General features: G+C 41.5%; 2 protein-coding genes across 2 annotated transcripts in view; both read right to left on the bottom strand.

Moving 5' to 3' along the window:
* Positions 1–66: 66 nt before the first annotated feature.
* On the bottom strand, positions 67–3,730 carry bloc1s4 (biogenesis of lysosomal organelles complex-1, subunit 4, cappuccino). The gene is made up of 5 exons (XM_010730465.3): positions 3,326–3,730; positions 2,069–2,140; positions 1,866–1,967; positions 1,338–1,472; positions 67–1,106 (listed from the first exon to the last, which is right to left on the bottom strand). Exons 1-5 carry the CDS (start codon positions 3,641–3,643, stop codon positions 1,008–1,010), a joined length of 726 nt encoding a protein of 241 aa, XP_010728767.1. The 5' UTR covers positions 3,644–3,730; the 3' UTR covers positions 67–1,007.
* Positions 3,731–5,881: 2,151 nt separating this feature from the next.
* pard6gb (par-6 family cell polarity regulator gamma b) overlaps positions 5,882–14,890 on the bottom strand; it is a 31,780-nt gene continuing 22,771 nt past the window's right edge. Inside the window, exon 3 of the mRNA XM_019263294.2 lies at positions 5,882–7,639. Coding sequence (XP_019118839.1) covers positions 6,582–7,639 — 1,058 coding nt within the window. The 3' untranslated portion in view covers positions 5,882–6,581. The remainder of the gene's footprint in view (positions 7,640–14,890) is intronic.

Here is a 14,890-nt window from a genome sequence, read left to right as displayed (position 1 = left end):
CTGTGTGAAAGCATCTATAAAAGGGACTGAGGGAAACAAATAAGAATGGCACAAGCAGCAGTGAACTTGTCTCAAATAAATCTTTAATGGTTATTTTAAAAACGTAAAACAAAATCGTCCTGTAAATGAAAAATCCTTTTTTCTAACTATTTTGGCAAATAATTAAATAACGAATCACAGCGACCGTTAAATCTTGTTACATAAGGTAAGGGCCACATCACATCTTTACCTCCAGTTATCATGACAAAACTCAATCACAGCGCCATCCCTGGCCCAAACTTTGATTCATCAGATAGTCTAACTTGAGAAACTAAACACAACTCATCTATAGTGTGCTTTTATTGAAAAGGTGCCATCAAAGACGTAGCCCCATATCAATGAGGCAACTGTAATCCATAGCCAGTAACATCAGGCTAGCGGTAAAGTGAATGTTTCGAAATGGAAGACATTTAATGCTTAACTGGGTGAGATCAATATTGCTTGGGGAGAGTGATAAGACATTAGAAATACAGATTAATTCATGACAGCGTGCAGGTCTTTACAAACACTGGTAATAGGAATGTAATTTATAAAAAAAGCTGGGTTAATTCATCATGTAATACATTAAAATCTTTACAACTTCTCCTATTGTACCTTCTTTATAGTGTCCTATTGGCAACTGGGATGACGTTGTCCTCTTGACCTGTCACAAATCCAACATCTGACATTGTTTTCATCACAAACAGTGAAAACAAGACAGACAGAAATAAGACCCATTCAGGCACTTTTAAAATGATTTCGCTACAGTTCAGTGCTTGTTGCTGCCAGAAAAACGCTCAAAAAACGCAGAATGTCTTCACGCACTTGACTTCCAGTGACTTGTTCAGAAAGGCTACTATTGCTTTGTTGAGGCCACCGCACCAATAGGTCCTCCTGCAATGGATGGCAGTAAAAGTTGTCTCTACATTTTCACCCAACAGGCCTCTGAGGTCAGAACCAAGTGTTATGTTGTTAAGTGTTCTAGCGTGTCACTGCTCTGGCTGTGATGTGAAATAATCATCTGTCCGGAACACGCTGGGGATGTCTTGACGCTGATGTGCCGCTTGTCGTCTTGGGCTTGCCGGTTTCTGTTAGCGAATGGACACAAATAAATTCTTATTATCCAATACCACTGCCTGCAGTACAGTTACAACAACTGCAGTGCACAACTTGTTTAGTAGAAAAGGCTCTCTGTTTAACCCACAAAAAGCAGAATTCACTGGTTACTTCATGGTTGTTAATACACATAAAAATTAAAAGGCAATAACCAAAATAATGTAACACTACAAATTCAATCAAGCACACGAAGGAGCTCTCACATTTAAGAAGCCTGGGACAGTCATTGTGCGGAGGATCTTCTTGAAAGCACCCGGTAGTGTTCCTAGTTCTCCCTCTGCCTGCAAGACCTGCTCCTCCATCGCGCTCACATTAGCTCCCACCATCTTTACAAAGGCCTGTAAGAAAAATATTGAGCAACAAAAACTGAAGAGAATTCAACTGAAGAGAATTGGACATCACACTAAAACAAAACTCAAGGTTTCATAAGCCTATGCAGGCATTTTCTTATCGGTTTATGGGTTACTCAGTGGGTGAGAAACTAGGATTTAAAAACAGGAACATGCTGCACACCTGCACCACTGTTTACTTCCATTATTGGAGGTGGAAATGGTCAAATTACTTTGTTAATAATACCTCAGTTTCTCCTCTTGTAAAGAGGAATTATGAAGAAACACTCCACACAAACCCTGTTTACATCACATTATATCATAAGTTTTATGTAACATTAATTTCAGTGTGTAGTATTGCAGTTGCTTTGGTCATACAATGGCACTTATTAGATCACATACCTCTAACTTATCAATTCTTCTGTATATCTGTCTCATTTCATCAGACTTCTGCTGGATTTGAGGTAGGTTTTCATTCACGATCTGGGAGGTATCATTGCGGATCTAGAAGACAAACACAAAAGGATGTGAGAGACAATTATGCATGCAATTCGATAAAAATGAAACACAGTGCCTCCATAATCTTTTGTGGCGTCTTAGCTCACCATATCCAGCATTCCAACAAACTCATCAACTCTTGTCAGCATTTCTTCCAAGCTCTTCTCCAAACACAGGATCTAGAGGAGAAATCATTAAAAAAAAACACTGTGAAAATGTTACTTAAACTATGTAGAAACCAAAGCTACAAATGAGTGGAGCCAGACAGTTTCTGTGCACTTCAAATTCAATCCCACACACCACTGGAATTCAAGTTTTAAATGGGAGTCAGCAAGGACCATGGGGCCAAAACACAGAAGTCTTTGTCTTTCCACAGAGCCAGCTAGCTAGTTCAGCTTCTTTCTGATCTGCCTGGTATCACGCATATCCAGTTAAGGTCAACTCAGGAGTGACAGCTGGTCAGTCGGTCAAGTCAGGCTCAAGAAATATAATCAGTTTCTAAAAAAATAGAGACAACTGTCTCTCTAAGCTGAAGACAGGTGACCTCTATGGTGTTGACATTTCTGTTTGAGATATGTCTAATTAGTTTCATTTGAGCGAGGGCCTACAGTCGTGAACCACAAAACAGAGGTGTGGACTCTCTAACCCTAACCCAAACCCTAACCATCACATGAGTCATGAGCTGTGCATCCGGTGACCTTCTGATTTCAACGCTAATTACTCATGACTTCACTTGCACGCATTATTATACTATCATACAGTGCATACATGTACTTAAAATCAGCCGATTGCACCCAATCACATTACATTTACAGCAGAGAAAGACGACAACACGCATTACCACGTTTAAGTGTAAAGACTGCTGTGGTGAACCAAAAGAAAAAGTAAAATATCCAACTTAAAGGCACACTTGACTGAGATCACCCCGATGACATCATCAGGGTTATTTTTTCAAACTTGAGTATTTCTCATTAGTAAATAAGGACTTCACTGAGTACCCATTTGAACACTTTGTTTTGTATCTCTCTTATAATCGCTGTTGGTGAAGGGTGTGTCATGACTTGAACAGGATTCAAACATAGATCTTGGACGTGTTCCAGTTTGAATAGGGACTTGACACGTAACTTTGTTCTACCTCTGACGTTAAAGATCTCCACATGCTAATAAATCAGCATATATGACGTCATGGTGAACCCCAATCAATGACAGCAAACCAATCATGTCACTACTTTAGCGTCGCTTAGCAACCACTTTACAGAGCTAACGAGCTGCATCGACAGAGCTATCTATTAGCCGCGTGGCTGGTTATAACTGTGCTTTATGTGACTCGGTGTTTCTCTCGTGTAAAAGCCACGAGCACAAACCTCCTCTCCAGCTGTGGCCCTGATGTAGGAGGAGTAGCTGAGGGCGGTGTGTCTCAGGACTTCCTCGTCCAGCTCCGGGTAGTGTTGCTCGGTCGTCCCGGGCTCTGCTTCTTCGTTGAGGCTCGGGCTTCGAGGGATCACGTTAGCCGCTGCGCCAAAGCTGGGGCTCTGCGACACGGTCCCGCTGCTCAGGATCTCGCTCACCATGGACAAGCTGCTCGCGCTTTGGGAGACAATGCCGCTGTCTCTGCTGATCTCAGCGCTGGACTCCTCCAGAGGAGACAGCAGGCCCACCCTGTCCACTCGATGATGGTCCATGTCTCCTGTCTTTCTGCTCCGCTGCCGTGTTTTGCCCTGTCAACTGACTCGGTCACGTGTGTTGCGCGGCCGACGGTGGCTCGTGAGGGTCAAAACAGTGCAGCGCACAATAAAGCGTTGGAAATTTAAATGCGCTTTTAATGCACTGCAAATATGAAATGCATCTACAACTAAAGCCAAAAAACAAAGACATCTCTAACCTCTCAAGCAAAACACACACAAAAAAATCATATATCATAAACACTGATATTCATAAAATGGGCTATACAGATGAATGGATGAAATGTCTGGAGATGGGAGAAATCATGCAAATATCAGTATTTTATAACACTATGTTCATTGCTTGTGTTGTACAGTTCATGACACACCGTGTCATTGCAATCTCGGCCAGCAGATGGCAGCCAGAATTACTACAAGACAATGATCTTAGGAGGTTTGCAGAGGCTTATACTATGGCATTGTTTTCACCTTACAACATGCAAAATATCTAATGGAAAGGATGAGCTGTCAAATCAGTTTATGTGGAGAAGATGCAGCGATGAATTCCCCACGATATAAAATATCCATTTGGACTTGGTCAGGTAAAAGAATCACATCGCTGACACACAAGTATTTTTGCAGATTAAAATTTGAATGTACTCAATTTGTTTTTTTTTTGTTTTTAAAAAAGACTGTCAGCTCTTAACACTCTACACTAGACTCTCTTGCCAGCTGCGCATCTGTGTTACATATGAGGAACATAGTGCTTTCACACATTAGTGCTAAAACTATTTTAAACTACAAGAACTTGATGCGTGTGCACATCTTCCGCTGGTATTAACTTTTACAAGTCATATGCAGGCTGCCCGTGATTGAAAGTCAGTGTTAAAGGCACTGAAAGCAAAGACTGATTGTGTTAACATCCAGGATTTGGGGTCTGCTAATACACTTGGGTATCAGTGATCTATTAGCTGTTTGAGCAGAGTGGCATCTTGAGTAAACACAGCAAACAAACATTCATTAGCAGAGAGGTGAAAGGAGTTTGCTGCAGCAAGAGGGCCTCCTGACCCACGACACAGCTGCATTCCTGCTACATGGCCGTGATGAATATATTGACTAAAGATGTTAAAGACTGGCTGTTTCTGTAAAAAAAAAAAAAAAGGAATTCAACCTTCACATAGTTTGATAATCCTCACTATGTGATGTCTACAGCAAATTATTTTGTGATGAAACCTTTATGCGTCCTATCCACTTTCCCTCAACCAGACTACTGCCTCCAACAAGCATGGACTTGTTGCATTAAGCTGTAGATTTACATGACTGGATGAGGTTAAAGTGACAATAAAAAGTACTCTAAAGTGCTCTTAATTGTTCATAATCAGTGTGGTTTGACAGAGTTTCCTGTAGGTATTGAAGCTGGAAATATCTTCATGGTTTTACTGTAGCTGCAGAAAGATAATAACACTAGCAGTAATTCCATGCCCCTTCTGGCATGTTTCGTGGTTATGCATTCCTCGTCTACACAACATACTGCTGTTGGTAAATAAATTAGGATGTCAGCCTTTGCTGTAATTATTCGCTCTGCAGCGAGTTTGGAGAAGAGCTTCTGACTTTTAGTTCTGAGGAGCTGAGCTAACTAAAACTTGAGGTTTTTCTCCTTAAATCCAGTCAAGCTGACCAGGCAATATTTTTGGGATGTCACATTGTCTTTGTTCAGCCAGTGTTTTTTAATTAAAGCTGACCTACTGTGTGTTTAATACAAAAGAGTTTACCAAACATTTGGTAAAGCAAATTAAATTGATTTAAGCATCCACAACTAAGCAACTAAGTGATGTAATTGAGGATTTAAAATTAGTTTAAATGAAGACAAATTGAATCACACAACGGTGAAACATTTCTGTTAACTTTTAACTTTTCGACTCAAGTATTTTTTTGCTTTTTGTTCTTTACTAGTCATTATATATCACATATGACTATCTCAGTCTTAAAATACTACTTAACAGAAAATAGTTTTTCCCATCAGTGGGATAAAACAAATAAACTTTCTGTAGCTCTGAAGATGTTGTATGTCCAAAACTAAAGTATTATCCACATCCTCACAAGTGCAATAATAGTGGTTATTGAAATGAGAGCAGCTCAACATAATTACTATTACTATTGTTATTACACAAATAAGGAATAAGGGAATTTCATATGACACGATCTAAACCTTCAAGAACAATAAATGTGATAAAACAACAACTAGAAACAACACGTTTCTAGTTCACAAATCTGTGAGACTTAGAATAATTTATTGGAACAGATACAAGGATTTGATCACAATCATCAATGCATAAAAGAACTATTAAAAAAATCATACTCTACACAGCATTTATCAGAATATAAGAAATATAGATTTACTCTTTAAAAACATCCATAAGCAAACCCAAATTGGTCCCAGTAATAAGAATGAAAAGGATCTTGATAAGAGTGGTCACTAGCAAAAGATATTAGGCTGTAGGCACATTCAGAACTCTAGGATACAGTGGACTCGCCTAAAAACAGTTTGTTCTGATGCTTATTACATACATACGTACAAATCTTTTGATGTAAGACAAAGACAACTTTAAAAATACAGGAAATATATACAATACATTTTCCTTGTTTCCTGGTATGTAACTTCCCATTATCAGTTATCTTGTAAAAACAAACAGAAGTTACAAAATTAGTATCTGACAAAACACACTCATGCTCATATTTATCCGGCCTGGCGTTCCAGTTTTAGTCTCTGAGCAGTTTGGATGTGTGTGTGTGTGTGTGTGTGTGTGTGTGTGTGTGTGTGTATGTATGTATGTATGTATGTATGTATGTATGTATGTATGTATGTATATATGTGTGTATGTGTATGTGTGTGTGTGTGTGTGTGTGTGTGGGTGGGTGTGTGTGGGTGTGTGTATGTGTGTGTGTCCGATTATAAGTATTATAGGGTAATGACCGTGCCATCCTCCTCCACCCCTCCTCTGGGCAGTGCAAGACTGTGTCGTGGGTCTGTTTTCATGGAGCTGAGGATTTTGTGCAGGCTGCCGTTGCTGTGGCGGAGGGCTGGGTTGCTGCTGTGATGCGAAGGCTGTACATGGTGATGACGGTGCTGGGACTGTGGGTGCGGGTTGTGCTGAAGGTTCAGGTCTCTGTGGAGCTGGTAGCTGAGGCTGCTGTGTTGGTGGTGGTGGCTGGACCCTCCGTTGAGGCTTGGCTGGGAGTGGAAGGAAACAGTGGAGACCACCGATGAAGGACGTGAGGGAGGGCTTGGAGGTGCCGCTGGGCCTGAAGCTGTTGTTGGCGTCTGGTGGTGTGTGCGAGACGCACTGGACGCCAATGAAGCAATGGACCTCTGAGACGGCCGCTTGAGGCTGCTCTCAATGACGATATCGGTCTCCTCATCACTCTCTAGGTCATCTTGGTACCCATGTGCTCCAGAGGATAGCACCCCTGCTGTGGCCACCGACAAAGTTGGATAACCTGTCGACCCGCTGCTGTCAGATGACTGGCCTGAGCTCCCCGAGATCCTGCTGCTGCGGACCACGTTATTGCGCTGGTTCACTGGCTTGACCGTCACAATCAGGTTGTGGCTGTTGGCGATCATCATATCCGTTACCTGATCTAAGGACTTTCCAGTCACCTCAATGCCATTCACCTCCAACACCTCGTCATTAACTGCCAGCAGCCCGGTGCTCTCCGCTAACCCTCCGGGTACGAGTCGTGATATGAAGATGCCGGGGACTTTCTCGAGCCCGTGAGGCGTCACCCGAACGCTGGTTCCATCTCGGATGTAAAAGCCCAGGGGTTTGTCTGAGCCGTGACGATAAAGTCGGACACGGCGGTGAGATTCAGGTAGGATGTCCACATCAATGATGGAGGAGACAGGCCGGAAGTCCTGGGGCATGCCGATGCGGATGTGTGGCCGCTTGCGGTTGACGTCATTATTGCGCTTCTTACGAGTTATTGTGTTGTTGCCAAAGTTAGCATAGTCGACCTCTTCTGCAAAGAAAGAGACAGAGAAACAGAAAGAGTTAGAAATTACATATCTGCTTCTCAGGTTTGATCATTTTTAATGTGCAGAAAAAGCAGGTTGAAAACACACTTTCTCCCACGTGTACCCCAAATGTTAAAAGCGACAGGGAAAAACTAAAATATCTAAAGCCATGACAAGATTAAGAGGAGGAGGATTAGGAAAGTTAAAACAAACTGACAACAGACAACGTTTCCATCCTGGAACCACAAGACCTGTACTTGAACACTCCAGTCTTTGCCTTTAAATCAAACCACCTGCCATACAAACTCAAAAACCTTTGTTCAAACTATGCACAGATGTGCTTTTACTGTGAAGGACCTTTATTCTGTATGTGACATAACACAGTTCTTATTACTGAAGCCATAAATAAGGCCAGAGTGCTTGCTGGTTTAGTTAAATTGGACTGAATCCAACATATATATATATTAAAAATGACATGTGAGCATGTCACATACTGCTAATACTGAGCCTCTCTGTGTGTTCGGATAAAATGCTGAGTGTGCAGAGCATTCCTGCCTGTGCTGACAGAGGTGAACCACCCTTCTGCTACCAGGCAGCAGCTGTAGAGTTCTGCAGTTCTGCACCCAGATACACAGGCACATACATGTTCAGTACAAACATGTACCTCCTCCTGGTAAGAGACTGCAAAAAATATAATACAATGTGGAAAAAATGAGCTGCGAGGGAAGATCAGTTTGGTAATCTCAGTTGAAGCATGATGTTTCCAGCCAGAGATTTAGAGCAATCAATACAACAATGAAAACCTTCATAGGAGGAGTAGATCATCCTCGCAACCAGAGAGTGGCTTCTTCAGAACAACATAAGCTGCTGCCAAACATGCTCACGCACTGGCTTAAAATAAAGTGAAACAAAGGAGGGAGGATTTCAGAAGAAAAAAAAATACATACCCTGGGAGCAAAACTTGAGAAAAAATGCCTAATGTGTTCATTGAGTTGCAGTTCTGACAGTGTGAGATAATAAAAAAATGATTCAGAGTGTGCCCCATGATGAAAACAATAATAACTTGATAGCTCTCTAATCTTCCCTTCTCAGGAAGACAGGAAATCTGGACACAGCAAAGCCTGATGTGACAGGAAGTGAAGATCCCCAGGCGGGAGCATCAGCTCCTGCACTTCCATGGCAACAGCAATGAGTCATCTTTGCCCTACTGTTTGGGACACCTGCTTTATGAAATTATTGTGGGTGAGCACACTGTAATTTTCTGGCCCACGTCGTCAAAGTGCACCGTGGAAGGAGGGAGCACTGAAACAAGCATGGAGCCTCAGAGCAGAGCCAGCTGGCCGGTCGTCTCTCTAGCCTCGGAGGAGTGTGGACGTCTGCCATGCGACTCCCTATGCAATGCTGACTCATTAATATACATTTACCTCTTCCACCGCACTTCCTCCTGAGCACAACGCTGACTAAGCAGCATGTTTTTACTACATCTTCAGAAATAAAGAGGTCTGGAGGGGAAAATTTGGTGTGAGCTCTCACTGTGAGGAGAAAAGAAGCAGCTTTTTTCTGGGTGTCAGCAATGACACCGACCACAGCCCACATGGGGAGTTGATGATGACTGAACTGGGGAAAAAATAAAAATGATAAATGAGTGAGTGAAATAGTAGATTGATGCCTGTTGGCACAGTATGAAACAATGTTGTCAAGTGGTCACAGACTCGAGCCAAAGTGCTGTGCCAAAAATGCATTTATCCCCGATAAAGAATTAGCCTGGAAAATACCTCTTATCAACTTTTTAGCAAAAGCTTCTGAATATCATCAAACTTAAAGTTCATTGTATTCTTAGTTTTCTGTGCATGTCGTGGCAGAAGCTGATTTGATTAAATCCAGACAAGGTATTTGCTACAGGGCTGGAATTTCTGCCACAAGTGCAAGTCTCCCTGATGGGAACCATGTTGGAGGGGGAAATCGCTGCAGACTCTCATTACAGGTCTATGGTGTAACACCCTCCTCCTTCCACACCCTCACCTCAGTCTGAAACCAACCCAAGGGACTGGATATAGAGATGATGGGAGTGTACAAATACCTGAGTGTTCACCTCAACAATAAACTGGACTGGTCTGACAACACAAACGTACTGTACAGAAGTCGTCTCCACTTACTGAGGACACTGAGGTCCTTTGAAGTGTGCAGGACTCTGTGATAAACTGTGGTGACATCTGCATTATTCTAAGTAGTCTTACGCAGGGGGGTGGGGGGTCCAGCTCTGTCCTGGACTGCCCCCTAGATTCCACAGAGAAAGGGAGGGAGAGGAGGTTGTTAGCAAAGCTTACATCCATCATGAACAACTCCTCTCATCCTCTGCATGAGACTGGAGGCCTTAAACAGCTCCTTCACACTACAACTCCCACCGTGTAAGAAGGACCACTACCACAGGTCCTTCATTCCAACAGCTGTCAGACTCTTTAACACCAACAAGACTTCATGACTTTTTCTATTTATTTCAGAGCCAGATCTAGCTCACTTGTATTTTCACAGAGTTCAACCTTCACACTCAAATGATGAAGATCCAGCTGCTAGGTCTTCTGAAGGAGCTAAAACAACAGAAACAGCCTCCTCTGGTCCAAACTTGCTGAACAGTACATTTCTCAGTGTAGATTTTTTATGAACTGTGGGACTCTGACATTTTTTAATACAGCTAAATGTTTGTTTGCATTGGTGTCTCCATTTATTACACAAGACAGAATCATTTACCATCATTCATTATTTGACAAACTTCTGAATATTCTAACTTTTCTCAGTATCCCATTTATTTACAAGAAGAAACCTGAACAATTTGTTCTCTAATTATACTTTTAGTCCATTTTGAATTCTGATTTTGGCAATAACAAAATGTGTTTATTCATTTCAGCATCTCTGCATTTTAAAATCTTAGCTTATTTACTTCATTCTTCAGTATTCTCATTAAAGAAACATACAAATACAAAGACATAGTGCGGGTTTCAGATGTCAAAAGGGGGATAGCTTGAAAGGGAAGATTGAAGTCAAGCTGAGCAGGGGTTAAATCCATGTTGGAGACCTCTTGTGCTGATCACAACTCACTGGGGCATATTTTAAGAGGGTCTGCTGCTAAATTCTGTCTCACTGATGTGATTTAGTGACCTTTAGTGATCAGCAACTGAACTGACAACGAAACACACATCTCTCCCCTCCATTTCTTTATCTTTAAAGTAAAACCAGCAGCATAAAAAGGGAATCGTAGTGAGCAGAAACATAGCACAAAGTCAGTGTAAACCAACCTCAACACAGGCACAGAGTTAGTAATCATCTTAAATGTTGATTTAAGTCTCATACGTCATGTACATATTTAGACATTTACCAAACATATTTAACATATCTAGATGATTACCAAACATATTTAACATATCTAGATGATTACCAGACAACCAGTAATGTCACATAGTTTGTGGAAGAATGTTATTGTGAGACAAGTGAGCAAGAAGGCATTAAAGGAATGACAAGAACTAAACAGGTAAGGCAGGTACAATGATTTCACAACCCTCAAGTCAATCAATAGTAATTGTCATTAACAGAAACTGACAGAAAATTAGTTTCAGAGAATTAGTTGCTTTGTGTTTCAATAGTAGTAACTTGAATATCCTTTATTATTATTTTTGATAAATCAATTAATCAAGAACAGAAACGCTATTTTAATTGAACATTTAAATAATTATTAGTTGCACTGCTTACTTTGCAATAAAACTGAAGCTTCAGCAAATTCCCCCTGGTGAGTAAAACCACCAGAGCATCGTGGGATTACGGTATTTGGAGATGCCAAACAAATTAAGATGTCGAGTCATAGAACCAGACTGTGGCAGCAGAACCCTGTGAGTCTCTGTCTCTGTCTGTCTCCAGGCCCGGGGTATTATATTCAGGATTCCTCTAACTGAAAAGGGTTTTTCCATTGCAAAGTTAAACATTATGTTCTCTGCTACTGTGAGAGAAAAAGTGCTGAACACACCCCATCGTAGAACTTGTGTGTATGTTTCATGGTAAACCTGCATTTGCTTCTGCTACTGTTTTCTAGAGTTTGAACTAAACTGAGGTATTGCAAGAAAACTGACTCTGCTCTTTAAATTACACATTTAAAAAAATACTTTTCTAAACAAGCCCAATCTCATAAAAGGTCATTGATTACTTCAGAGAAGCTAATTATGAACTATCAGGTGTCACGGCTTTCTAGTCCAAACTCAATCCTGCCAAGTGTGGGACACACACACACACACGGACACACACACACACGGACACACACACACACACACGGATTGTGGTGGAGCTACACTAAGTGAGCACGTTCCAGCCGATCGCACAAAGGTTATCATAACAACTCCTGACAAACCTAATCCCTGCTACACTGAAGCATGATGGGTAAGCCGATGTGAACCCTGTTAATCAAAGACTGTCGGGTAACTGCCAGGCATCTGCAGGCTAAACAGCACCTCAGATGAAAGCCTGTTAGAAACGCTTGTTGTTCCAATTAGCTGCTACTCAATATTTCCACAATGCTTTTTAACTCTCAAATGTAATTTACTGATCAGAGGTTGTCCGAGAATATAAAATGACAATTCAGAGGATCCACATGGATGATGCATGCACAGACCAGCTGTTTGCATTTACCCTAAACTTTTCAAAACTTAAGCTGAGGGAATTCCAGCAGGAATACAGCTAATAGAGGCTAAATGCTGACAGGGATGGAAAGAACATTCATTCACTTAAATAACATTAAACATCTGTGGTAAAGAGTATCAGTGAGGGTAACATGAGCGCTCCCACAGTTTGGTGGATAAAGAAAGAAGGTCACATATTAACAGCGGGATTTCCATGTTCCTTTCAATTTTTCAGCATTGTATAAACTTAAACTCTGTCTTGCGATACTTTAATAAAGTATTAATGAAAAAAGGTATTTTTCAGGAATACTGGAGCTGAACCCCGTGATGCCAGACAACACCACCTAACATGGCTCCAACTCACAACCCACATAAGGTCAGGGGAAAGAGGTCAGAGGTAGAGAGATTCTGCTGTCTGCTGAAGGGTGTGTGTGTGTGTGTGTGTGTGTGTGTGTGTGTGTGTGTGTGTGTGTGTGTGTGTGTGTGCCTGACACCCGAAGAATGTGGTGGTAAATGTAGTTGGAGATGTGTCTGAGCAGGTTGGAGACCTGCATAACTTCTCAAGACAGGCATGGGCTGCTTAGAACCAAAGCAAATGGCTATTTCAAGCTTGCCACGATGCTGTCTGTTAAGTAATGTGAGCCATCACTGGCATATTGCTAATCTTTTTCACAGCCACACTCGGTAACTTAAATCAAAACTACCTGGACAATCATAGAAATGAAACTGAAATATATGCCTCTTGTTGCATAGCTTGTCTGTTGCTATTGCTATTGTGTGGCTATTGAATGAGTCATGCTGCTCTTGTGCTTACGGAGCAAAGGGAAAAGGGGAAAAACAGTCTTTGTTCCACTGAAACCCACCTCTAGTTAACCAAAGCTGTGAAGAGAAGGCCCTTTAAAGTCCTACTGCTTTTCCACCATCTCCCATAAAAGACAGGAATCTAAAGAGTTTTATGATCAACCATTAGGGCCTCACTCCACACTTGTTCCTGGCAGGTCTTCTAACATTCACTACCGACTCGACACACTGTAAACAGGGACTGTAGAGGCCATGGAAATGAACCAAAACAAAAAACTTCTATTCCGACGGCGAGCTTCGAATGCTTCTTATGCTCGGGTAATTTTATGTGTGATGCAGCGTGAGTCATACACAAATCGTAGGAGGAAATTAATCAATGGGTGTGTGCGCGCCTCTGTGTTAGCACTTCTGTGAAAAGGTGCACTATTATGAACTCAAACATTAGCTCCTGGCTTCCCACAAGAGAATATGTAACAGCGCAGCCAAAACATGACTGGTATGTTTTTGGTTTCCCCTCAGCGGCACCACAGTCACTAAGTTCAGACTAATAGTGTTTGAGAAGGTGTTTGGAGCCAGCCTTATGTGTGATATTTCACACGGGCCTTTGTGAAAGCTTGCACGCTATTTTAACTACTTTTGATATACCTGTGTTAGCAAAGAGTGTTTTGGAGGACAAGAAAAGCACAACCAGCTGCTGGAACCACAGCCAGAATTGTTATTCATTTTTCATCATCTGCCAGTGTACAGTGCTAGCATGTGTGAATGCAAAGTTGCCTGCATGTCACTGCATATGGACATATGTGTTAGTCTGTATGAATGGGAATCTTTGTGCTTGGACGGCAGTGAATGGAGGAACATACTATAAAAAGCTCCAGTCATGAGTTCTGATAAGAAAAACGGATTAAAAGTATTATTAGCTCATTGTTTATAAAAAGACTTTTAATTACTTCTGATTTTAAGACATAATATTATGAGTGGAAGTCCTTGTTATTATGTGCATGTGAGACTTAGGGTAGAGGCGACAACATCAACACCCTGCTAACAGCTTTACTGGTGGCCCCCTCAGGGGTGTGACCCCCTGGTAATGATATTTTTACCCAGTGATATGACCCAGCTGAGGAACATACAATCCTTTGAGTCTGCTTCACTGAAGCAATGCAGCCGACTACAGACAATGCAAAGAATACAACATTACAGTTGGGTATTAAGACAGAGGAATTAATTAAACTAATTAAATGCTACATACTAAAGTTAGCATTTTGAGTACCATCACCATACAATCCACGTGTATCTCTAAATTTTGGTGACAACCTTAAAGGAATAGTTTGGCATTTTGGGAAATAAGCTGTCTTGCCTGGAGTTAGATATTTATTTCTATATTTGTTTCTGTATGGTTTATATGAAGCTTCAGGCAGCAGCAGTAATAACCACATTATATTACATTTTTTTAGTCCATACAAAAACCATATTCACGTGTTATGTGCTGGACTATTTCTGGCCAGGAGCAGTAGCTTCCCGGAGTCTTCGTTGGTCGCCTGGCAACTGCTCTCGGCCAACAAACAGTCCGGCACAAAACCCTGTAAAACACCAAATTGATGGGGTTTTGTGCAGATTAAGCAAACAACACACAGTGTGTTCATTTTTTTTTCTGCTTTAGAGAGCAGATCTTCTTACCTCTGGACAGAGCCAGACTTTGTGCTAAGCTAAGCTAACCGCCAGCTGTAGCTTCATATCTACGAGTGTGATAGCAATCTTCTCATCCACGTCTCGGAAAGAAAGTGAAATGTTGCAAAA

Source organism: Larimichthys crocea, chromosome XIII (genome assembly GCF_000972845.2).
Source record: "Larimichthys crocea isolate SSNF chromosome XIII, L_crocea_2.0, whole genome shotgun sequence".
Taxonomy (NCBI): Eukaryota; Metazoa; Chordata; class Actinopteri; family Sciaenidae; genus Larimichthys; species Larimichthys crocea.
Note: the sequence above shows the minus strand (reverse complement) of the source record. Positions and strands in the feature narration are given on the sequence as shown.